Source organism: Mercenaria mercenaria, unplaced genomic scaffold (genome assembly GCF_021730395.1).
Source record: "Mercenaria mercenaria strain notata unplaced genomic scaffold, MADL_Memer_1 contig_1829, whole genome shotgun sequence".
NCBI lineage: Eukaryota > Metazoa > Mollusca > Bivalvia > Venerida > Veneridae > Mercenaria > Mercenaria mercenaria.
This window is the reverse complement of record NW_026459837.1, coordinates 51,013-78,476: the sequence shown is the minus strand read 5'-3', so window position 1 is coordinate 78,476 and position 27,464 is coordinate 51,013. Positions and strand designations below refer to the sequence as shown.

At 34.9% G+C, this 27,464-nt stretch overlaps 1 protein-coding gene across 1 annotated transcript; it reads right to left on the bottom strand.

Annotated features, from left to right (window-relative positions):
• Nucleotides 1-6: 6 nt before the first annotated feature.
• LOC128551914 (interferon-induced very large GTPase 1-like) lies at nucleotides 7-27,464 on the bottom strand. Its single transcript, XM_053532869.1, has 13 exons — nucleotides 27,202-27,464; nucleotides 25,620-25,688; nucleotides 24,607-24,792; nucleotides 20,733-20,801; nucleotides 19,160-19,351; nucleotides 17,312-17,386; nucleotides 16,458-16,640; nucleotides 15,564-15,632; nucleotides 14,289-14,462; nucleotides 13,655-13,885; nucleotides 12,471-12,608; nucleotides 11,408-11,512; nucleotides 7-5,444 (listed from the first exon to the last, which is right to left on the bottom strand). The coding sequence occupies exons 1-13, from the start codon at nucleotides 27,308-27,310 to the stop codon at nucleotides 1,636-1,638; spliced, it is 5,409 nt and encodes a 1,802-aa protein (XP_053388844.1). The 5' UTR covers nucleotides 27,311-27,464; the 3' UTR covers nucleotides 7-1,635.

Sequence of the window (27,464 nt, the reverse complement as noted above, 5' to 3'; positions counted from 1 at the left end):
GATCTTGGTTCCTTTCTTGAACTGACCAGATCCCATAATGGGTATAACAAGTCAGATTATAAGACCAAGCTATATATATCATTTCCGAGATAAAAATATTTAGTGTTTTCTTGCCGCTCTCATTTTTCCTATCAAATTTAGGTTCGTGAAGTTAGTGGAAATTATATAGAAGAACAGTAACTCTGTACGGCCGCAATTGACAGGTTGAAATGTTGTTTTAGTGAAACAGTTAAATAATTGAAAAATAAAGGAATTAACACATTTGTAAGACAGCAGTTTGTTGTAGGATCATTTAATCTACCTGCAAGATAAAGGAATTAACAGGAAACGGGACTAAAGACGAAGTTTTAAGACATTTCTGACATCGCCATAATCTGATGATTTTTTCGAAAGGATGGAACGTAAAAGTTTTTCAAAACGTGTTCATAACCTGTATAAATGAGCTTCTGTGTTTTGTAATTCTGTCCAAATACAGTTCATTTTGTATTTTATGGCTGGTGTTAATCAACTATAATCAAAGCATGAAAACCAGAGATTTCAGGATTCCAGTCTGTGTTGTAACTGTTAGTAGCTTTATTAATATAAAAATTTATCAATCAGTACAGCGAGGATGTAAAAGGTAGTCGGCAAGATAAAATCGTTTTTAGGCGGAATATGTCTTTGTCAGACTCTCCTTGGCTTGCTCCTTTGTGATTTTCTAAGACGATGGCAAATGATCGAGTTTGTATTCCTAAGTATCACACAGCTTTGTTGAATATGTTGCAACAAACCGCATCTAAAATTTTGAAGAATCTTCCATGTTAGAACTTTAAGGAATATCCCAGTTTGGGAAATATTGTTTGTACCGTCTATAAGAATGTGTGTTTGCTTGACATGGCTCATTAATATCAAAACCACATGTTTCTATGCATGCCTTTTGCGTTGATACAATCCTTATACCCCGGCAACAAGACGGCCTATGTTGTATGCTGTAGTGTTCATCGCCTTTATGATCTTCATTCTTAGCACATAGTTCTCCACAAAATGGACATTGTGCAGGACAACCCCAGATTTTCTTTTGAAATTCTTTGTATTGGGTTAGTAGTAGCCCACATCACATCGTCTTTTTTATGCGTCCTAAACTCGTTGATAACTTTTTCTTTTGATTCTAACATATTTGCTATTATAACATCTGTAAGATATTCTATATTTTCAATAACATTTACTTCTTTTCTTACGTTTCCAAAACTTTCCACTGGTATTGATAGTTGTCAATCTCCAGCTTTTGATAGAAAAATAAATTCATTGAGTCATTCGTCTATAGTTGGAGACCGTTTATCACAAAATTTGTCCTTCAGTTTTCCTAAGCAATTCTCGGCCTTCCTAAAAACACCAATAACTGAAGTTTTAGCAATTTGAAAATATGCATCTGATTCTTTATCAAAAAGGCGACTAGTCGCTCTTTCGTCTATCCAATGACAAGCGTAATTATTTGGTGAAAGCAAATGCAAAAGAAATTCTTTGAAATTGTCATATACCATTAGGGTATTGCATATTTCAATGATTACCCTATTCTTAACAGAAGGCAGATAACTATGCAAGTCATCAGTCACTTTATTTGGTAAATTTTCGAAAGTCCATTCATATGCAAACACCTTAATGACATTGCTGATGTGCCACGATATCTTCTAAGGCACGATTACTTAAATATGCTTCAAATCTTATTTTTTGCTGTTCTTTGTATTGCTCAAGACGAACAGCAACACCTTGGGTTTTGAAGTAATCTTCATTATGCTTTTCAAATATAGGATGTGCATATCTACTTACATGTATGTATATTTTAACTTTAAATGTTGGTTTGAAATCGTATTTTCTCTTGTCAGTCAATATATCATGTATGCTCTTGTGAAGATCATGAAATAACTCATTCACATTCATCTCTGTAATTTCATCATTGACCTGACATATTTGTTTGATTTTTTCGTCAAAATTTGTAAATATTTGGTTTACCCTAGTGTTGATATGTGCCATAACATCAGTCATCTTGAACAAAATACGTACATTTTGTAACACTGACAAACTTATATCATTCTCATCAACTCCCGTCTTTCCAAATGAGCCTGCCAACTTGTCTAAGTTTTGCAATGGCGTCAGCTGTAAGCTAGTTTGTAAACTTGCCTTAAGGACTGCACTGTTCTTTTGAAACAAATGTTTCAGGCAGTCGATGAATATAATTTTCATTGACTTCCTCTTTGCATCTGTGGAACTGCCATTGGTATCTACCTTATTGATGAAGGAGTTCCAAATTTCAGCGAAAAGCTCGTCTTTCTGTGCTTGGGTTAGTTTTGTTCCTTTATATCTATTTGCTACCTCCATTGACTTTATTCGAAGTTCTTCTTCATGTTTTTTATGACTTGATACTGTTAGTATTTCAACAGATCTTTTAATGCATATTCTTTCTACTTGGTCTTTAATTGTTCTTTCCAGCTTACTGCATAATGTGTCTAATCGACATTGTTGTGTGGTTTTCCATTGAATTATTATATCTTTATATTTATCTACTTCAAAGTATGTAATGATGTCCTTTTCCTTTCTTATTTTCTCATCAGACAATAAGTCTTTCAAATCGGTAATAATATCATCTGCAATATTTCGCAGTTTGTCTTTTTGATCGCAGTCTGAAAACTTGCTTTGTGACTTTTCAATCAGTTTTTCACGTATGAAACTTTCTAACTGCCAGAGATGATTCTGAACAAACTTTTCCATCTCCATGTAGGCTCTTATTTCTAAACTATTTCTGAATGAGAATACAAAATCCTCATTCAAAACTCCCTTCCAAAGGTTATGTGCTTGTTCAAGGATATCAGTTATAGATTTGTATGACTTATTTTCCATATTTAAAGCTTTTTGGAGGATTCTGCATTTCATATCGACTACCCGCTCACTATATTCAGTGTTTACTCTTGCCATCGGCGGATTACCTTGCCAAAGACTTTTAAGATACCAAACTTGAGTATTAATGTCAAATTCAATTACTTGATTAAAAGTAGTAATGTCAAGAATACCCTCACTTTTAGCTGATTCTTCCGTCATTGCATCTAGTGTTTGCATTATCTTACGTAAGACGCATATCCTATTTTCAGAAGCAGATGTATCAGTCACATTTTGATGAATTAGTGTGCAACTCTTTCTGATATCGAGATTTCGATTCGTCATTTTTAGCCTAAGAAAGGCATGAACTATAACTTGTAATATATCTCTTATTTCACTTGTATTTTCACCCATGATATTCAGCATTGTAATGTCGCCAAGGCCAGTAATTACTGTAGCCAATTCATTGTCGTGTTCATGTTGGATGTGACTTAACTCAGGTAATAGTCCTTCTGTATCAACAACAAGCACATAATCAAATGGGGTGGCAGCAGAACTATATTTTCCTGTGATTGCCGGAACAAGCTGTACATGAATTCCTCTTGTGCATCGGCCAGTTCGTGTAGAAAATTGGGAACCAAACATTGTATTCAACAATGTCGACTTTCCAGAACTTTGTACACCAAGAACACTCAGTGTCATTACTTTTCCAGATTTAATAACCTCATTCACATGCTGCAATACTTTTTGCGTCCATCGAAATGGCATGTAAAAGCTTTCTCCATCAATAAGTTGCAGCTGATGACCATCTGCTACGAGTCGACCAACTACATATGCTATTTTGTCTATTTCTGGCAACCCAACATCAGAAGCATTAATTTCTAATTCCAGAACAGCCTCATATATGTGTCCTATTTCACGAAAAAAGTGTTCTACTGAGAAAGAAGCGTCATCAATTGCTCCTTCTAAGTCTGTTATGAGGTTTTCTTGTTTTTCAACGTCATCTGCTGCTTCTGTTTCTTTGCTACTCTTTAAAGCTTCAAGTTGTTCCCAAGCACGACGATTCTTATACATCAGCTGCGGTAATATTTTTCTTTTCTCCCTTTCAATAAAGAAATGCAACCATCCTAAAACTAATTTGAGCTTAATACATGATTCAGGGTCATTTGTGAGAATATTTATGAAATATTTTACTGTGTTAGTAATTGACTTTGTTTGTATTTTTCTGATATCCCTCATTTTGCGTTCTATATTTTCCCCTTCAGCGAGACCTTTTTCCCTCTCACGTTTCTTCTTCAACTGACCTAATTCTTTGGAATATTTACAGTGTACAGGGGTAAGAACTTGCTTCCAGACCCGTGGTTCGCCGTCCATTTTCATTCGTTTCATCAATGTTTCTGCTTCATTTTTCCCGTACTGACAGTCTGCTTCTTCTTCGTCAGTTCTAACACTTACACTGTCTTTCAATGCTTCTGATAAACGTTGCTGAAGTGATCTACATGTGCTTGATTTCAGTTGACTGATGATATGTTTAGAGAGCATTGAAACCATGTCAACCACATTCTGCTCGATTGTACCCCTGTGTGTACTCAGAACTCGAAGACTGATGTCATTTCTTGACGCTTTGACATTTCTTTCAAAGTCCTGAACTATTAATACGTCTTCTTGATTAAGAGGATTTGCAATTATCAGTATGACGGATGCAAACTGTATTAAATAATGTTTTATCACATCTTTTTCTTTTCGAATAGAGTACAGATCAATTACTATTGCCACTGCATCTGCTAATTTCGCCGTAAAATCACAGACATTGGAAGCATAATGTTTATTTAAGTCCCCGCGCATGTTAAGAAATGTCACTGCATCTTGGAATTTGTCGTTTTTATCCCCAATCGTCGGTAACCAAAACATTTCAATTTGTCCATTACTAATGTATCTTGGCGTCATTCCAGAAGGACAGTCAATGTTAAAAAAAGTTTTGCAACCATTGCTTGATAGTAAACTATTTAAAAATTTTGATTTTGAACAGCGGGGGCGACCAAAGCGTGCAAAAGCTAAAACTTTGGACGATAGCTCTAGCATATCTACCTCTTTACTACTAAACTGGCTTACGGAGGATTTCATTTTATTCTCAATTGCGAGATAGCGGAGAGGCCAGACAGATACCACTGGTGTTTTTACTTCTGTGGCCCAGCTTTGATATAAAAATGGTACGGCCATTTTACAGAGATATAATTTCTGGAAAAATACTTGCTTCATAAAAGGATCACAGCATTGAAAAACAACAGAAAAAATATCAATAGGACTTAAATCCTCGCTTTCGTCTGGTACCGCACTAAGGAAGGACACTGTACCAGCAAAGTCATTTTCGTTCCCAATGTGAGTGCCGTTTGTGGTTGTTATGTCTCTTGCATCGCTGTGTGCAGATATCAGTCTCCTAAGTATTATTTTTGGAATGTCTGATAAATGTACTTGCTTTTCTTGATCGTTTGCTTCCTCTGGATCAACAGCTATTACATCCCTTATCGATATTTTGCTAGGATATTTATCTGCTAGTCCAAGTTTTTCTAGTACTTGTTTCAATCTCAAACAATCTGAAATATTTAAATCTCGTACATAATGTCTATTTAGATATAATGTCATTTCATAACTTTGCTTTGGACAGAACGATGTGTATACCCACAAAAGAATTTCTTTTATAAAGCAATTTATTGCGTTGTAATTAAGCAATTTATTACGTTTAAATTTTGGTTAATGTTCATTCAAAATTCTACCCTAACACCATTCATGCTGACACATTCATCGGAATGGTGGTCCCTTTAATTAGAGATTCATTACCCTAAAATGATAAAACACATATCAGATATCAGATAAATACACGTACCATATTATCATGTTCAATCTATTATGTATTACCAACATTACATATATGACATGCTTGAATGACCTCTAGGCAAAAACTGTGAATGTCGCAACATTAGTATAATTAAGATATATTGAAATTTTTCCAAGCCGTTAGATTTCTAAATTGGATGAAAACTTGCATTAATGTTAACACATAATAGAAATGATTATTGCAACATTATTCACTATCATAATTTAAGAACTGATAAACCTGAAGTACTACAAACATACACCAGAAAGCAACATTCATTATTTCAAATAGAACTTTACATAAAAAGGTTAAGATTAACATAAAATAGGGTTATTATAATAGTAGCTCGATCTGGGATGATGTATTCGGCTCGAGTAGATATTTGCCAGGTCGGATCTCATGAGGCGCGCAATGTTTGAAAATTCTTTCAATGCATTTAAACGACTGACTGGAACTTAAAGACATAATGAACATTAGATCAAAGTGGCTTTTTCCTTAAAAACAGAATCAGAATAGAGGATACGATGTTCTTACCCGGACAAATTGGTGTCAGGAAAAGTGCAATTCTTAAGACCCTTCGGACTTCTAACATAGATATCGGAGACAGAGAAACGGTTGCTACACAGTGCGAATCACAAGTATAATAGTACATGTATCATATCAAGTTTGGAAGCTCGGACAATAAAATGCAGTATCTCATGACGTTTGATCTCTTTTGACACTGACCTTGGAAAAAGGCTGACGAATACTTTGCATGTCATTCTGCAATGTTCTATATAGTGAGTACATGTGTCAGCTTTGAATACAATATCGAAGAGTTACTAGGTTATAGCCCAGACAAGTTGGAAAGTCATGGATTGTCGGATGCAGAGTGTTTCGTTTAAAAGTCACACTCATGTGATATATTGATAAAAAGTTAGAAATAAATTCAGATTAAGGGGAAGCAAAGGTCCGGACAAGAAAACGCATTATAAAAAGACCTATTTGACATTTCCTGATCTTGACCTAGAAGATAGAATGGCGGACTCTGTATACTGCACTCGCTATGTTTTGATACTTGTAATATTTGTGCAAAGTAAAATAATATTAGAATATTGATATCAAAATTATGTCTCGTACACGTTGGTGTTAGATAAAGTGCAATAGCTTAAGACCATTTTCACATCTCATAAACTCGAAGTCAGTGCAGTGGATAAAAGAATATTGTGATGTATGATAAACACCAAGTTTGAAATACTATAGTGGATGGGTATGTCTCCTTATGCTTTTAATCTTAATACAGCAGGTTTTAGGAAAAAGAACAGTAAATTGCCTTCTGTCGACTGTTGTTGAGATAGGATTTGGGTATTTTCTTCAGATACAATGTTTAATGGACCTTGTGCTGAAATTAAGATCTAGAGTAGACAATTGCAGCAATTCAACGCGATTGTGACGCTTATTAATTAAACTATAAAACACTACTAATCAATCAAACACGTAATTACCAGTGTTTCAGAGTTTCTTGCCATTAAAGGCATTTTCTACATCATCCTACGAACAAGTAAGAACTATTCACATATTATTCCTGCTGCAAAACATGACTGGATGTTAATATTTCTTCTCATGTGATCAAAAATAGAGTAAATTATTACATGGATGCCAAATCACAAGGCAACATTATCCAATTTTCGCTTTTTCACTACTTTGCGTACGTTTAATTATAACTTACCACTTACATACATATTATGTTAAGCTACATTTCTTTGAGTCGATACGACATTTATCACAACATATAATAGGGTTATTATAATAGTAGCTCAATCTGGGGTGCATTATTTGCCTCGGGTGGATTTTGCAAGATCTGATCTCTCCAAGCGCACAAGCGCCGATTGTGATCCGTGAGATCCACGAGAGCCGAATAAAAAATCCCAGATCTAGCTACTTTTGTAATGACCTTTAATCGATACCTCCACTTTTTTGTTTGCTTATTTGTAATCGAACAAAATCTTAAATGTTTGTTGATGTTAAAATGAAATGAGTGATGTTTTGCACTATTTATATTTCACTGTGTCAGCTCATGCATATTCAATTAAAGTAGTCCGGCGCATACAATACGTGTTTTTTTTTGCAAAGGTCATATTAACTTGTGAAATACAATCCGAATTTTTGACAGAATTTACGAGGGTTGTCCCAGAAAATCGCGAACATTTTTTATCATTTCGAAAATAAGCGACGCATCAAATAATTATTATTTTTTTTTATTTTTACACGACTACAGAGTTTACAATTAAATATCTGTCTATTTGAGAATTTTTTAAATAACGAACGTCAGTCAGTGCTAGTCGGCGCACGCTCAATTTTTCCACTACAAACAAAAAAAAGAGTGGCTTCCTTTTAAATTCAGGTAACTTACCCAAAAAACATTTCACAGGATTAAAATTTATATCGTCGTTAACGGCTACGTGCGGCGCGCAATTATGTTGCGTTTCAGGTCTTTGACATCACTTACGTAAAACTAGTGACGCAATTTTGAAAGTAATTGCACTTATCCTTAAAATACTTATCCAAAAATCTCTTGACTCGGGTACTTTGCCTTCAGATTGGTAAAAAGGAAATGTCGCCTCTCTATACAAGAAAGGACCCAGAGTGATCCATCCAACTATAGTCTTATCACATTAACCTGTATTTTTTGTAAACTAACAGAACACATTATTGCATCAAATTAATATTTCCTCCCATTTTACCAAGTAGCACATTCTGTATGAAATGCAACATGGATTCAGAGAGCGCCGCTCATGTGAAACGCAAGTCATATAAGAGGTTGATGACCTAGCCAGAACCCTTGTTGTAAGCCAGCAGTTAGACCTTATACTCCTTGATTTTAGCAACGCTTTTGATAAAGTTAGTCACACTAAACTGCTTTTCAAACCTCATGAGCATGTTATCAGAGGCTGCACTCTTGACTGGATTTGCTATTTCTTAATAGGCAGAACCCAGGTGGTTGTTCTCGAGGAATCTGTTGAAGTTCCTGTGACATCTGGTGTGCCTCAAAGGTATGTCCTGGGACCTCTCCCCTTTCTTCTATATATTAACGACTTACTTGATTTTGTAAAATCCCAGGTCGGAATTTTTGCAGATGACACAGCTGTCTATCTCGCTATCAATAATACAACTGATTGCAATAAGTTACAGCAAGATCTTAGTAAATGGGAAATGCACTTCAACCCAAATGCCAGGTTTTTAACATCTCACGAAACAAACATACAATACAACATGATTATATATTGCATGGCCAGATCCTTGAGACTAAATACCTTGGTGTAGACCTAACAAACGACCCTCCTTTAACACTCATATTAAAAAACAATCTGCACAACAGCAAACAGAACACTTGGTTTCATAAAACGTAACATCCAAGCTAAAAACAAGAAGATTAAAGAATTAGCATATAAAACTCTTGTCAGGCCTTATTCTACCGTATGATTATCCACCATCTGGTCACCCTATACTAAAGCTTATATCAATAAAATAGAAATGGTACAAAGAAGGGCAGTCAGATGGATATACAACTATTCCGCTTATGACAGTGTCTCAGGTATGCAAACTTCTCTCGGTTTAAGATCTTTGGAGAACAGACGAACTGATGCAAAATTAATAATGTTTTACAAAATTGTCCATTCATTAGTAGCTATTCCTGTCCCAGAATATTTTCAGAGACCAAGGAGACCGACTGTCACACACACCCTGGCAAATTCTAGACAAATTCATACAGTTTCCAATTACTACAAAGTTTCCTTTTTTTTCCAAGTGTAGAAAATTAAGAGTGCGCCGACTAGCACTGACTGCCGTCCATTACTTATAAAATACTCAAATAGTATGACAGATATTTAATTTTAAACTCTAAGGTCCTTGTGAGTATGCATTGAAACAGCATCAGTTAAAATAATTATTTGATGCGTCGCTTATTTTCGAAATAATAAAAAAAGTGCGCAATTTTCTTGGACAACCCTCGTATATAAATGATATAGGTATAAAATAAAATAAAATATTCCTCACTTTACACGTTGTTCTAATTCGTACAGATTAAAAGAATATTTACCGGAGATGAAAGAATCTGTAAGTTATTCCGACATTATATTGTTGAATAATTAGTAACAGTGTCGAGCTCGCTGTCAGGATAATATTATGTAAATAACCTCATTCTAAGAAATGAAATGCATATTTGTTAAACAAAAGGCAAGGTCAAGTAGATTATGTAACATGTAAATTACTGTGATTATATGTATTACAAGCATCGTTATATTTTATGTTTGCTATCTTTATTATTATTATTATTATTATGTAAAATGTTTGTAGTGCCAACTTCAGACTACTGCCGAGCTTTTAGCAAATTATTAAAAATTGAAATGTATTCTGAGATAAGATATAACCACATCAAATTATCAGTTCTTGCTTTCGAACTATCAACATTATCAAACAACATAAAAATTTGATTGTGTATTTCAGTTAAAGACAAGGCAATCGGTAATACATAAAAAAGGCTAATTCAAAAACAGGGTCATGTAGAGTACTGCACGTCTTTTCAAAACTTAACAAATGTGTTTAGTATAAAGTCAATCCTTTATATAGTTTTCAAGTTATTACCCGGACAATCTTTTATACATAAGGGAGATGATAAAAATAGGGTAAGCTAGAGCTATTGTTCATATGTGTTGTATCCCTCCTCCTCTCCTCATTGTGTTCTATAAGAGTTTCAAGTTTGAAGGAAGTATCTCTTATAGTTAAGGAAAGAAGTTCTGGACAAATTTTTAACACACAGGGAGGTAATTTAAAATGAGACCAGCTAAAGTTATGGTACTTAGATAGTGTACTTCCTCTCAATGACCTCTATAAATGTATAAAGTATTGACTTAATCATTTATATATATTTCAAGTAATACACCGGAAATGTTTTCATACATAAAGGGAAATAATTCTACAACCAGGTAAGCTATAGTTGTTAGTCTTTGACTCTGCACTCCCTCTCACTGATTTCTATCATTATGTAATGTATTACCTGAATCCCTCAAATGCCCCGGACAAACATTTTCCACATAAGGGGAGATAATTAAAAGAATTGGCCAGCTAGAGCTATGGTTTTTCTACATTGCACTTCCTCTAAATGACCTCTATGTATATGTAAAGTATCAATTCAATCACTTACATGATTTTGGACTTAGGCACCGGACAAGCTTTTAACAAAATGGTAATAGTTCAAAAATGGGTTCAGCTAGAGTTTATAGGTTCTGGTTACTGTGCTTTCTTTTGTTGACCTCTATATTTGTGTGAAGTATCAAGTCATTCCTTTTCATAGCTTTAAATTATTCTCTGGTCAAATTTTTTTCACATAAGGGTTAATACTTTAAAAGTGGGGTCAACTAGAGTTATGGTTATTTAACTGCACTTTCTCTCACCGACCTCTATCAATATATAAAGTATCAAATCAATCCGTTGGGACCATCTAGAATTACAGTTCCTTACCACTATACTTCCTTCGTATAAGCTCTATCATTGTGTGAATTTACAACATAGTACTCTCAATACCTTTTGAGTAACGCTCCGGACAAGAAGTTTGACGAAAGGACAGACAGAAGAACGGACGGACAAGTTGGCGACTTTTGGCACTCCCACCCCCCTCCCCTCCGTGGAGCATAAAATACAAACCTGTTGTATCTGGACCATCGTGCTCTTGTAATTTGTCTTCTGTCAACTTCCGTTCAGATTGGATTTGTGTATTTTCATCAGAAAAAGAGTTTAGTGAACCTTGTGCTGAAATTACGAGTAAAATATGATTTTATGTCAACAGAATATCCTTGTGATGATTTAAGCATTGCTAGTCATATTAAGATGCTTCATAAAGTCTATACCTTTATCAAATTGATCTGCATATATAGCAGTATACTAACTAAAATTACATAAAATAACAACAAATGCAATTAATCTATCACGGTCTATGGAATAAATCTCATAGAAGAATTTTCGTACCAACGAAACATCAGTACGATTCATTTTACGAGTAATGGTTGTTATCAAACAATAATTATTGTTGGCCGCCAACAAAACGGACTTCTGACGTCAGATTTATATCTCAACATAACCCAGCATCAAAAGTGATCATCGTTTTACACTGAAATGAACTATTTTTCATCTAAGGCAACGAATTTCTACTGTAAATATTGCAATGTGTTTTACTTTTTCATACCATTTATTGCCTTTACGTACGTTCGGGAATTACCTAACGGGAATAACGTATTTACATTGTCTTGTAACTTTGGAACATGTTGGGATAGCCCACTGTACGATTTGTATTAGTTTAGCCTGCGTTATGATTTTTTTTTTTTGCATTTTGGCATTGTATTTTTGTGTGCATACATATAACGGAACTGAACTTCATAATGAGCTGAGCTAAAATTGATTACTATCAATTATATCGTTAAAGGTCTTGTTCGTTTTCTGACCCCCTTAGAGGTCACGTGACAAAACTCTAGTGATTTATTACAAATCATACTTACACCTTGGTATCATGCATACAGACTGCAACATCAGTATAACAACTAATTCAAAAATCTTACTTAAATTAATCTTGTTATAAAAATGCAAACAGTCTGCGTTCACAAAATTGCGATATAGCTGAAACTCAAAAGTGCAAGATAATGTTACAGGTAATAAAACTAAAATTAACATATGTATATTAAAATTACTTTGTTGATAAATTACTTAGGTTTACCTTGATCACGAGAGTAAATAATTTCTTTTTCGGATGGTTGTTTAAATTCGTCGGATTTACTGGTCGATATGTAAGTATTAACAATCAGCGCACGTTGATTCAGGTTGTGATTTCTCCGCTCGCAAACACGTTTCACCACTGAAAACAATGAATAAATGTTATAAACAATACTGCCACAATCCTGGAAATCCAAGCTTGTCAAATATAAGTCAAACATCTTTTATCTGTCCGAGTGAATGACATTGCTTACATTTTCGATAACAAACAGAGTAACCTCGAGACATGCCTCCTCATTTTCAGCATTTTCAATGAATATGTTGCATACAATCCAAACACATTTATGTTCGGTATTGTCCGTTTTCCTTTTTCAATAAATGGGATTAATCACGGTTCTAACCTCATAATTGATCAACTACTTGACATCAAAAATGCAACTATAATAATTAAAAAAAGACGGCAGAACCTATTTGAAACATGCATGCAAAACATATGACTCTTGATCAAACACCTAAGTTTCACAGAGGAAACAGGTTACAGGTTTAGTAAGAGAATGTCAGCCAAGAATAGTTCTGCCATATTACTTTGAAGACTGTACTGCAGGCTCAAATAAAGAGTTTGCAGTTTTTCATAGTGAAAAACTGACAATTAGTGCACTGCAACCATTTTCTGACAATCAAATTTGCTGTATGAAATGTAATTATTTGTAATCAAAAGGAAAATGTCCGTAAACATGTTTTAAAATCCGGCTATTGTATTTGGATGATAAATTGTAGTTCATGCTTTTTGACAAATAAGAAGACTTTAAACGTTCTTGGTAAATGGTCATCCAAGGAACATACCGAAATTATCTAAAAATTATACCAGATGCTTGGTATTCTTCAGGTGTGGCGTTTATGCTCTTGAATCAGAAAAATGTGAACAGCCGTGGTAGGATCATTCAAGAAATAATTTTAATCGGACAAGCAGGTTCTGACAAGCAGTTTCAAAGAATTTACTTAAATTTCCAGCTGTATATAAATTGAAAAATGACCACATTCTCAGGTGTCGAAGGGTTTTGAATTTTCTGTTAAATCTTAAAACGCTAGGTATTTCATTAGAAATATGTTATGGGATCCCGATAGCTCTCCGTGTACTCTGTGCAAAGGCAGTAAGCTGAAAATAAACAAGACATCACAAGTATTTACCTTCGGGCCTCAGGAAGGAAACAAAAGTAACTCTTTTATCTTTGTCTACACGAATGTATTGAACTGTCTCTCCCCCGGACAATGATGTATTTTCAAAGTATTGTAATAATTGTTTTTCTGTTGATTTGTCGACACCTCTTACTTCGATAGTATCACTTCCGTTAAAGACAGATATCTCACATTTCTTCCCCGATATCAATATTGGTCGTTTTTCAAGAACTTTCTTCAAAGCTGTCAAAAAGAAATATAGTTACGGAATAATTTTCTCGGTATCTTGAGGTGTATACATCCTGTTGTAAATGTTTGTCTTGCTTATTGCAGCAGCTTCAAGATACCGCTGTCATTGTTACTGTAATTTGTATTAATTTTATGACCTATTTCAAAATTCAATAATCTTCTCGTATTTCATGAAAACATTTAGGAATACTTTTCGTATTAGGAGTATCACGTACGTATTATAAACATCAGCTCTTATTTAAGTGTCAAGCTTATATTTCTGGTATTGATTCTTAATAGGAACATAAATGGTACTGATGTTTTCCACATGATTCATTTTATTACACTACGTTTGTTTTTCAAATAACTTAATATATAGGTTGTATAGTCAAATAATATAAAGCACCTGTATACTTACAATCAGACGTATCAAATTCAATGATAGCGTGACTTTTGCTGAAATTAATTTCTACTGTTTTCACCTTGCCACCCCCTTGCCGTCTCTCATTTTCGAAAAACATGACCAAGAAATCGTCCGTAGCATCATCCGGTAATTCGCCAACCAGCATCATAGTAGGTTCTTTAACTTCGTCTTAAATAGAGCGCGTAAGTACACTCAACAAAATTCCTAACCGGTCAGTTTATATTTGTATTACTATTTTGTCAATAATGCTGGTGTTTACACGAAATTTCACATGCCGACATTTGAATAGGTACTGCAGCTAATTATTAATTTATTTTTGTTGACTCTTGGTCAAAGTAACCGCATTAGGCGTTTTGCCTAATATTGGATATTTTGCACGTGCAGTGCATGTGCACCAACATGCACGTGTTCTTTTACAATTTTGGCATTACTGACGAAAGTCCAACTAGAAAAACATATATTATGGTGAAATTGACACAATAGCAATGGGATCGAGCTGTCGGAACGTTGCTAGCTGGGACACATTTACGGGACGTGCGTTATTGTTTTTACAATTTCAATAGAATTTTGATGTTATTTGTTTGTATCTGTTACTTTGATGGTTATTTCCATTTGTAATCTTATTTCCGTTTACAAGAACCTTCACTCGTTGGTTATCTACCATCCGCGCTCTTTCTTCGAAATTTAACAAAATTACAATTCATTGAAATGACCGATTTTGAATTTTGTTGTATAATTCCGACAGCCCAGGCGCGTTGCTCTTGTGTCAATGTAACGATGATATGTGTTTTTCTAGTAGGACTTTCGTCAGTAATGCCAAAAGTGTCCATTAATACGTGCATATTAGTGCACATGCCATGCACGTGCAAAATATGCTAAATTGGCTAAAACGCCTAAAGCGGTTACTTTGGCGGTGAGTCGGTCAAAAATAAATCAATAATTAGCTGCAGTACCTATTTAAATGTCGGTATGTGAAATTTCGTGTAAATACTTGCATTATTAACAAAAAAGTAATACAATAAAAACTGACCGATTAGGAATTTTGTTGAGTGTATTTAACAAATTAAATAAAACGTTTCTGCTTATATTTGTAGAACGTTACTCAATTTTTCGCATTACGAACTAATCAAGAAGAGTATAAAAGTTATTTTTTTAACTTAATATTTCATTGCTTCTTCACATCTAAAACAGTTAATATTTATATATTATATAATTTAATATTTCTAGGAGTGTATTAGAACCACCCTAGATAGTATATATTGCACTTACCAAAAATGTCTACGGTTACTTTCTGCCCTAACAACACAATAGGTCTTTTCTCAAGTACTCTGTATACAGCTGAAAATATAAGACCCTACTCTTTAGTTTTAGTCCACGGAATATCATTAAAGTGTATGAATGGAGTATTCTGTGTTTGTTCTTTCTTACCAAATATATATAACATTAACATAGAATACATTGGTGTAATTTTAGTTCCTTATTTATATGTTTTACTTTATATTATCTTGTGTCACTAATATTTAGAGCTTTCCCTTGCAATTGCGCCCCTTGCCTTTTACTATAAGTGCGTTATCGTGCCCACCATTCCTGGGCGGTGCCCCACTGTGCAGTTTGTTCCTGCTTGTTTGTTGTGCGTTTGTGTGTGTCTTTGGTGGTGCCCAGCTGTGTTGTTTTTTCTTGCTGTCTGTTGTGTAGCTGTGTCTGTTAGTTGTGTGTGTGTGTGTGTGTGTGTGTGTGTGTGTGTATGTGTGTTTGTCTTGTGTAAGTGCGTGTTTGTGCTGCTGTGATTTACGGTGTAGGAGACTGCGTTTTACGAACGTGGATTTCCCTGTTGAATATTCTTCAATACTCCACCTTCCCAACAAACCCGAACCTTTTATCTTCCCCTTAACCCCTTTTTTGTATTTTGCATATAATTAAACTGTACTTGTTGTACGGGTTTCAACGCAACCTGTCTACTCTTTTTCCCGTTACAGGACCTTTTTTTGCGATGCATGGCTCTGCGGCTGTGTTTAGGGTGCTCTGTTACTTCGGCAAATTTTCCCTTAACTTTTATCTTTGATGTAATGACAAACGTGATCGTTTAGTTCACATCTCGTTACCTACAACTAAGTAATCATTTTGTTTCAGTGAGTGTGTTTGTACAGACCAATAACCATCTACCTGCTTGCGCTTCAAACTCAATAACTGCAGTGTGATTAATTTGGTCGATTTCAGTATGTTTTACATGTCCACCACCATATCTTCTTTCATTCTCAAAGAACATGATAAGGTATTCTTCTGTTACATCCAGTGGCAAGCATGAAACCTTTATTTTTGAACATTCTTTGGGCATAGCTGTTATATCTAAAACAAAAGAAAATATCAAACAGAACACGCGGTACATAAATAGCAGACATTCGAAGTGGGTACTACGAATTTAGAAATCATACTTCATAATCATTTTTGATCATATCACGATATTTAACTCAAACTCCCATGCTACTGAATGTATTTTCTCGTTATTAATTAAACATTAGCAGTTTAAAGTAACATCAAAATATCTGTCGCAGTTTTCGCATGACGTTTATACACATTGATTGGTATATCTTTATACGTCCATTAGAAACTGTTTATTCTAATTTCCAGTGTAATTATTCTTTAAACGGGAGCGGGAAAACAACCAGTTTCTGCTATTGCTTACATCATACTTCTTTAAAAAGTGACGTCAAGGATTTAAGAAAACATGCGACTGACATTGTATTGTCATCACAGCTTAAATAACTGTACAAAGTTACATTGAGAACAAGAACATTTTTGTGAAAGATAAAACATATTTTGTCGAAACGCTTTAGCGTGTTTTCCTTTGATCATAACGTTTAACATTTACGCATGTTTATTTCATTGAAAGAAACGTTATCATGATTTATTTACTCATTATCCTTAACGACGCAACTTGCTCTATGTTCAAGGATTAGATTGATCAACAGAACTTGAGAAATATACTTTGAAGAAGATAAGGAAAAAATCGCTCTTACCCTTACAAATTGCATTAACGACTACTTCGTTATTCTTGATCACAATGGGCCTTTTCTGTAGTACGGTTTCAACAGCTGATATAACAAGAAAAGAAACACATATGATATCATATCGCATTCTCAGCCACTATTCTCCTACACAATTACATAAAAAAACAAGGACAAAAGTCCAGCAGGAACAGACACATTCAAAGAACGCAACCGTCTAAACAGCAATTCACAAGAGTATATGGGTATGTGCAACTTTATTCACGCACACAGTAACTGAGCACATAGACATAGTGACACAAACGAACGCATTAACGACAAAGACGTGATAAACATACACAAAAAACATACATGAAGAACGAACACAGTAGGACACCGCCACGGAAGGGTCAGTAACAAAACAGCTAGTTTACTGGCGCCAAACCTCACTCATGAAGCCCTTCCGTGTTCCTATATGACAAGACAATGTAAATAAAATTGCTCCCCGCCAGGTGAATCCCTAACAAATGAAACAGTAACCATAGGAACACATCGTAAAACACAAAATATTCTCATGTAAAGTTATACAAATCAAAACCCATAGAATCCTAAACATATATACTCTGTAGAAGCCAGAGCACCAAAAGAAACACCGTTAAGGGCACGACGAAGCAGGGCAAGGGACATATATCAAAAAGCTAGTCCCACGGAGTCTCCCACCTGTCACGACATCGCAGCGATTATTAAGATTCTGCCAAAATATTTAAGGGATGCTCGACTGGTCAGTCGAAACAGTGACAAAATTAGATTTTTCATATTTCATTTTTTTTCAATTTCAATAGCTGATATTAATTGCTATATGTTTCAGCAAGCAACATTCTTATGTTGATCTAGAAACATGTCACTTCAAATTTATTTTTCGACGATGTGAACGACAGCTCGCTGATCGACTGCTCTATTCATCCCAAAGCATTAACACGTATCTCATGAGCCAGCATACTGGTGGTACCATATTAAAAACATTAATTGCATGACATAAAATGCAAAAAACAACAACAACCCCCCCCCCCCCCCCCAAAAAAAAAAAAACTGAACTTAAAATACGAATTAAAATAAAATTATGTAACAATACGAATCTTTGCTTGTACTTTATGACATGTATGTGTTTTATCGTAACCATTTTAAAATGCTTAGAGTAATTTTGGACTTTTGAGCCCCAGCAATCTGGATCGCGATTTTGAGCATGTAACGTCACTTTTGTTCATCATATTAGAACTGAAATAAAAGATTTTATTTCTAGCGATTTCAAGATATAAAGAATAAAGCTTAATACCAGATATAAAGCTTTAACATTTTTACGGTAACAAGGAGGTTATTCATGAACACAAAGCCCTTGTTGGTGCAGTTTGTCGTTAATATAGCTACTTCCAAATTCTAGGTTTATTTTTCAATCATTCATTTGCTTTTAATTTTATTTAGCAGGTTCTGTTCTATGCAGTTGGAACTTTTTAACCGTTCTTGATTATGAATCGGACCAGTTCATGTATTGGTTATCTCACCAACGAGGAATATTGTAGACTCTTGTATACTATGACCATTGATTCTGTTTAACAAAATGTTATTTAACATATCTTATTACAACAGCCAAATTTGTCAATATGAACTGAAACTGAACTGATACTTATATTCATGTAGTCGACAAATATTTGATATAATAGTAGAACAATATTTTTTGAAGAAATGAGACAGTTACACCAAGCCGCTGAAAGCTAAATTATTAAAGGTATCAATAGATAGGCAACAGACACCGCAGATGACAACGAAAAGTTTTCGAATCCACTTAAAGACAAATAAAGTCACTGCTGAGACACTAAAACATACCTTTCTCTTCTTCAAATGCAATAATGGCTGTGTGTTTGTCTTCATTTACTTCAACTGATTTCACATTTCCACCCCCTTGTCTTTGTTCATTTTCGAAGAACATAATCAGGTACTCTTTTGAAATGTTTTCTGGCAATCCGGACACTTTTAATTGTGTTTCGTTAGTAGATTCACTCCTCTCTGGTTCCTTGACTGTGAAATAAAAAAGAAACAGTTTATTTTTAAGTACAAGTTATTGCTAATATGGTAAATGTTCATGACAGGTCATTTGTTCTATTATAGAATTTCGCTCAAGCCGATGCTTGTGGACGTGAGCACTGGCGCCAGACCAGAAAGAAAATGCCTCTGTACATGTTGTACCCTACCCCTAGTTATTCTATAAGAACTATGGTCATGAACGGGAAAATATACTAACCCGTTTCAATCGTACATTTCTCAACTTAAACGCGCAGTTCGGTAAAAAAGGGTACCTAGTATATTAAACAAGCGATAATTTATCTTCCAACATGGACCAGTCACATTGTCTCAATATTCCAAATTGCTGAGATTGTCAACATATTTTATGCTTTCGTCAACGTTACAGAAAAAATTTGCGTGACCTTCCCTAATGAACATTCGGTCTAGAGGTCACGGCAGTGTGCACATGTTAGGCGAAACGTAAACAAACAAAAACAGAATTAAAGAAATTCACAATTTTACACTAAAACTCGAAATGAAGAATGAAATTCATCTTGTATATGATTTTTAATTTGAAATCATACATTGGTTTACATCTGTTCTGTTTATTTTATTCATTTTGCACATTTATGCTGCATTTTCACATATTACCGAACACGTGTAGTAAAATGACGATTTACATACATTTTCACAACAGCCAATCAGAATGGTTTTGTAATCTAGAACGGAACTTCACCAGGGAAGGTCAAGCAAGTTTTTTGTTTAACGTTGAAAAAACTATAAACTACTCGTTGTTTTTGTAAGATAAGAAATACTGAAAAAATGTGACCGGTACACAAAGGAAGACAAATTACCACTTGTTTGATATCCATAGTACACATTTACAGGACTGCGTGCTTTAGGTATGAAATGCGCGATTGAAACGGGTTAGTATAATTTACCCTTCATGACCATGGTTCTTATAGAATACCTAGGGGTAGGGTATAACATGTACAGAGGCATTTTCTTTCTGGTCTGGCGCCAGTGGACGTGAGGGGCACATTTCATTGTTTGTCATATACAGACTAAATCAAACCAAATCATCTATTATTTTGCTATGGTGTGTTGTATCCTTCTAAAGGACCTTTTCATAGATTTTATTATAAAACTGAAGCAAAAATAATCTGGTTCAAGTGAGTACTAGAACGTGTAAAGCTGAGGGTTGTCATAATTGTGCAAAACCATTGAGATGATTTATTGAATGGCATGTTATTTTGATATATAACTCAAGTATCTTCTTGTATTTGTATTTGTGCTGTATATGTTAAAGGTAATATTTATTTGTCATGGCAGATAAAATAACCCATTAAAATAAATTATTACACAAGTAGATGAAAGTTTTAACAAATGTTCTCACCAGATGTAGAAATTTGTACTTCAGTGCCTTGAACAATAACTGGCCGTTTCTGCAGTACATTTGTCACAGCTATAGCGTCATGAAAAAGAAACACTAATATAGTACAATCTGATCATGTATTTTTCATTAGTTTTGTTTATTGACACTAGAAACATGAGAACGCATTCTTCTTGAAACTGAAAACTTACGACATTGCAGTTAAGGATGCGCACATAACAATACATGTATGCACACAAAATCAAAAGATAATAGGTAAGAGTAGATTTCTAGGAAAAACAGAGCACCACAAACACAGCCTCAGAGCCAAGAATTTGCAAAGTTGCAAAGTAGGCCCACAACAAAAAGAATTAGTAACGGAAAAAACATAATTACATTTTAATTTTACGCGAAATATAGAAAAAAAAGCGGGGAGGAAGGGGTAGGGGTAGAAAGGAAGGAGGGGGGAGGGGTGAAGGGGAAAGTAAAACAAGGATGAATATCAAAAAGGAAATGCCAAGTTCCGTTATCACAGTTACTCTACAACGTAAACCACATCAGCGCAGGCACTCGTGTATAAAAACAAACAAACGCACATGTACACGAACTAACACACGCACGCACGCAAGCACGCACGCACATAACTAACTTACATAGATAAACAGAGAAGTAAGATATTGCAACACAGTAGGGCACCTCCCAAGACACACAGACGCACAAGCACACAAACGCACACACATAAGCAGGATAAACAACAATCGGTAACCGCCTTAGGATTCCGGCAGCCAAAATTAAGGTGAGCATGATAACTTACTCATAGTAAAAGGGGAGGGGATGCCAAAGCAAGGCAGCGCAAATGCAAAGGGAATAGTAGGGGGGAGGGGGCGACAATAGGGGAGTGAGGAGAAAGACGAAAGAAACGCTAACAACAAACAAGACACATACGCAACACAAAGTACAAGACAGATAGAAAACAAGTTAAAAATAGGGGCACCTCCTTGGAACGGTCAGTAACCTATACAAAGGAAACCGGGGGTTTAAACGCGTTTAGGGCATCTCAACCTCGCACGTACACCATTTTCACTAAGTTAGACAACACAATGTAAATAAAAGCATTCCCCGCTGAGAAAGACTCTAACATTAGTGAAAAATACCAGATAATATGACATTAAACATCAAATAATGGTAAATCTAAGGTATAATTAAACAAATGTATTCAACAACTCGTCTGAAGTCATAGCACCAAGAGACTAACTTTTAAGGGCACGAATAAGAAAGCCTCAAGACAAAATTCCACTCCCTCTATCCGTTTTATATAGGATTAAGGAGAAAAGCATCAAGGAGTCGTACAATGTGTTAGTCATCGCACCATCAAATAGCAAAGCGTAGCGATTAACTTTAGAGGAACCAATCACCAAACATGCACTGTGCTTCACGATTTTCGCATCGTATCCTCTTTTGATAAACCTTTCAACACATTAACAAGTATCTGATTAAAATAAGGACTAAATCTAATTTTCCGAATTTTATAAACTAGAAAGTTAAAACAAAATTCGTGTGTAACTTAGATAAAGATTTCTTTTCTTAAAACGTCGAAGTGAAAACATGGGTTTAGGAGGTAATAAGGAAGGGTTTGATTCATAAAATGTTTCACGAGTTTTATGATTTTGAAAATATTCTTTTCCCATTCAGCAAGAGCGTTCGGGTCTGCATTATCTTTCCGACACCATTTTTAGCATAGTCATTAATAGACTGAGCTATTTCAGAGAGTCCAGTTATTTCAGATTTCAAGTCAAGGTGACCACCCTAAAGACAATCACCTGACTTTGAACATTTAAGCATCATTTGATAACATAGTCAGTTTTCCTTTATGCTATTAGAGATTTACCTAAGGGACAAAACTACCCATTACTTAGTTAAAATCCTAAATGAAATGTATATATATATTATAGAAATTACTCCCTTAAAGATATATAAAGGTTTTCTGTTCCCTTTGATTTTATAATAATTTCAACAACTTCATTTGTATTTGAAACAAAACGATATATTGTAACCTTCTGAAAATACGAAAATATCAGTAAAACTGATGGATTCTCCCCGAAATATAATTAAAGCATATTTAAAGAACAAAGGTAGAATTCACTGACTGGGCAAATATAGTTAATTTATGTTGAATAATCAAGTAAAATATCTCACCGAAAAAATATTCCATCCGAACATGAAGAAGATATGCGCTTCCTGTCATAAAGTGAAGCATTCTATGAATTTTCGGTGAATTCTAGCCAATGTTGGCTCAGAAATACTCCTGATTGTGATGGCACTAAAGTTTACTTATGTTGTATAATCAAAGGGTAATAAGTCATTGAAAATCATCCGACCAGAATACGAAGATAGTATGCGCAACTCCTTGTAGTTAAGATTCCTATGGAGTTTGACTAAATTCCAACAAGTGGTTGCCTTGAAATACTACTGTTGAATAATTAAAAGGCAATAACTCTTTGAGAAAATCATTTTACCCAAACACAAAGATGATTTGCGCAAAAGCTTCCTATGAAGTTTCCACAAATGTCAATAAGTGGTTGCTGAGAAATACTTCGGACAAGCCTTGTGGGGTGGACGGACGGATGGACAGACGGACGGGCGGACGGACTGACGGACGGACGGCCATGATATGCTGCCCTTTCGGGGAGCACGAAAAGGACAAGTTTTTAAACTGTGTTTTCGAAATTTACTTGTTTAGGATTTTTTGTTTTTGTTTGACATGAATTCATACATTCATACATTCATATTTGTGACAGTTATGATCCTAAAAAGAGACGACAATGAAACGGAATCATTTGTAAATCTTGAATACAGACTTTGGTGAGAGTCCATAAAACAGTTAATTATATTGTGTTAATAAACGGCTTTGGTATATTGTAGTTCTGGTTGAACCTAAACGTAATCAAGCAGAACCATTTAAGAAACTTAATTTAAGCAAGACGGCCGTGATGAAAATGTTATGTTTAACATTTCCTTCATAGCGAGTACTCCAAGAGTTACTTACAAGTTTTTTGAAGTTTCCGCTATATACATATATACAAAGTGCAAACTTGCTGTTAAGCTTTTTACGAAATGGAATAATTAAGATTAGTAAAAGGTCACCAAAGAAAGTGTTTCCAAATCAAACAAGCAGTCTCTGAAGAAGACATTAAAGTTTCCACGAAATACATACATGAAAAAGTGATCCCGCCATCTGTCATGTCTTTTACAAATCAGAAGACTTCCAAAATATTTGTAGAGGGGTCATATTAGTATCATTTATGTGAAATTGTTTCCAAACTTGATATTCTGTCAGGAGGATTTTGAAGTTTTTGCAATGCACAAATAGGGCAAAGTGATCACGTCCTCTGGCGGTCTTGTTTTTCCACGAATCAGAAACATTTTCACAATAGTTTGTAGTAGATAATTAAAGGAACAATAATTGTATGATATATGTATGATATAAACTGAAATCAGGCTGTCGCCCCGATAGGTCTTGAGGTCGATCATCGACATCGTCATACTAAAGACATAAAAATTGGTACTAGTATCTCCCTTGCATTGGGCTCAGCATCAAAAGCGCAACTGGCGTACATACTCTGCTACAGGAATTTTACTCGGAGGCTGTGTTTTAGAACTTGTTTCCCAATCAACATAAAATAAATTAGTACCAACCTAATCGGAAAAGCAGTTTCTGACAAAAAGTTTTTTTTTTAATTTATCTTTTCTATTGCCATGACAACTAGGGGTTTTTATGAAATGGATTTCTTTTAAAACGTGGACCATTTAAGAAAAGAAGTATGCCTTAAAAGCAATAACTTGATGGGACCCCGCCGCCCAAGCAATTTTACTAGGCATATGATCATTTTTTACTTACCTTTAGGTTCTTCAAATTCGACTGTTGCACTGTTCGTACCTTCATCGATCACCACGTTTTTCACTGGACCACCACCAAACCTCTTCTCATTTTCAAAAAATAATGCCAGAAACTCTACCGACATGTCCCTTGGCAAACCTGATACTACAATCCTGGTGTTTTGCGTTGTCTTAGGACACTTGTCATCTAACAGGGCGAGGTAAAACACAACAATAATGTATTAAGCATTTCAGCTCTTTTTTAATGAATTGGTATTTACATATAGATATTTTACATTTGTTCACTGTATAATAAAGAAGTAGATAAACGAAAGTTTCGTAAGTTTTCTTATTTTAAAATATATTTTTTAAAACTATTTGCTGCCATAACATTACAATAAAGGGGCATACTTTCCATCTTTCCATTTTGCTATCTATCAAAATACTTACGTTCTTGAAAAATATATTTTATTTAAAATGTGAAGTTAGCGCTTTTTGAAAGTCTGACAGATGGACTTACTGACGGACGGACACGATAACAAACATGTGTCATATCCGGTGACACGCTGGTAGGGGACCAATAATGAATTAGCTTCTGTCAATCTCTACCATTTGTATTTTGGTGCTTGATCAAGGGAACATGATATATATAAAACAAGATTTGAACTTACTCTGTGGATAAGTAGTTGTATCTTTATTTTAATTACATTTCTTTATATATAAACTTATCACCGATACAAAAATTTAGGGTGATTTTAAATTTAGTATTATTAATTCGCTTAAGTTAGTTTGGGATATAGGAATCTAGGGATATATAGTTTCTTAAAATCGCCAAGCTTTGAAGGTTTGAACGATTTAGAGATATTTTGTGAAATTCTGACCAAATTTCAGGAAAGATGTTTTGTTTTACTCATAACCATGGACGCTGGACGTAGGATGGACCAGTCATGTATATTAAATGGTCATCCTGAACCTTTGATTCCTACGAGCTAAAACGACAAACCAAACATTCAATAGATAAATTATGCCACTTACCAAATACTTCAACGTTTATCTCCGTTCCCATTATGACAATTGGCCTTTTCTGAAGCACCTTATCCAGAGCTGAAATTAAATAAAATTTTCGACTAATTTTAGTGTTTTGAATTTGGAAAAGTAGTTAAAATTTGGTATATATCATCCATGCATTGCACATTATAATGGCTAGCAACCTAAGTTCTTGATCCTCTATCTATAACTATTGATCCTCACGTTTCTTTAAAAAAAACGGAGAACTGCATACAATTAAAAGCGGACCTGCACGACATCTGAATGTTGCATTGTTTTCCGTCCAAATCATGATATTTTCAATACTCATTCAAAAGAGAAAAGTTGAAGACTCGCATTTGATATTGCTAAGTTGAGTCACACATCTGCTGCCTAATTAAGAGATGGATATGTCAGGTATAAAAAACACAAATATTTTGTTGATTTGCAAATAGTAGGGGTATGACGACTCTGGAAAACACTGGATACTAGTGGACGTGGTATATACTGTATGGTTTGTAAACAACATATTGATTAGAGCAAAAATAATACAATTCATTCCAAGTTGCCCTAAAGTATCCCTTTTAAAGTGAAGTAACAGCCACTAGGCGGTTGTTAGTCATTGAGCTTTTAATAAAGAGCTTTCTTTCAGCTAGACTGCTTGCCCGTGTGACAATGAGCCATTAGAAAGGTAGATATGAGCATTTTGACTGCTTCCAGGTCCGCAATTCGTTTTCAAAAAAGATATTTCTTTACAAATGGTTGGCCGTCTTTTGGGCAAGTGAATACTATTTCAGAAAAATCTTACTTCAAAGCCCAGTTGCAAACCGTTTACGCACAGCGAGGGAGCAACGGCGTAAAACGGTAGTGTTTTCTCTAACCGAATGAATCCCACACATTTTAGCACCAAAGTCTTCCCCCTAAATTTTCTTTAAAACATTACGGACCTGGAAGCATTGTATATGTCAAAATGCTCATATCTGTCTTTCAAATGGCTCATTGTCACAGGAGCAAAAAAAATCAAAATGACTTTTTGGCATTTTTCCCCTTAGAAAACATAATAATTGTTATGTATTTAAGTGTATATGGCTCGTGGACCAATACTGTATCCTAGGTACGCTACTGCCATCTGTGTTTAGAATTATCAGTATTGACTTCTGTTGTTTATTTAAAAATATATCAGACAGTCCGAGCAGTGGGGTACCGGTTTCCCTCCAGGAGCCACCCGACCGGGAGGCCCCTTGCGGGACGGACGACGGGATAGGCGATTCCGGTTTAAAGTGAAAACTCATCTTTGGTATACTTGAATGTAAATACTAAGATGGTTAGTGGTAAGCAGCTAGCCAAATAGGTCTTAGCTTTATATAGTGTTTGTTAATACCATAGTTGGCATAAACGATAATGATTTTATTCTTAAACAATAGTGGAATGAAATCATACTGATAATAGATATGCTCTACGAAGCACGGAGACCTAAAAGCAATCCTCTGTGCATTTGCAGACTCATTATTAAATAAAGGTTTTATACCACACATTTCTACATGAGAATATTTCTTAAGCCTTTTAGATAAACATGCACTAAACGCTTTACCTTTTCCCTCTTCAAACTCAACAACAGCACTTCGTTTTTCTCTGTCAATGATAACATTGTTCACGTTACCACCTCCTTGTCTTTTTTCGTTTTCGAAAAACATTACCATTATTTCCTCTGTGACATTTTCTGGTATGCCCGTTACAAGCAGTTTTGAAGTTTCTTCATCAGACGATTGGTACACCGATGGAACTGGAAATATTCAATTAAAAGATCTGATATTCAGGCGGAAATGTCTTTGAATAAACGTTTCTACCTTAAGG

Excerpts from the sequence above, each read along its gene's own strand:
- LOC128551914 (XM_053532869.1), bottom strand. The coding sequence starts at position 27,310 with ATGGTAATGTTTTTCGAAAACGAAAAAAGACAAGGAGGTGGTAACGTG. Across the intron at positions 25,689-27,201 it reads TGAGTTTGAAGAGGGAAAAG|CTCTGGATAAGGTGCTTCAG; the intron begins GTAAAGCGTTTA and ends ATTTAATTTCAG. Across the intron at positions 13,886-14,288 it reads TGAATTTGATACGTCTGATT|CTTTGAAGAAAGTTCTTGAA; the intron begins GTAAGTATACAG and ends TCTTTTTGACAG.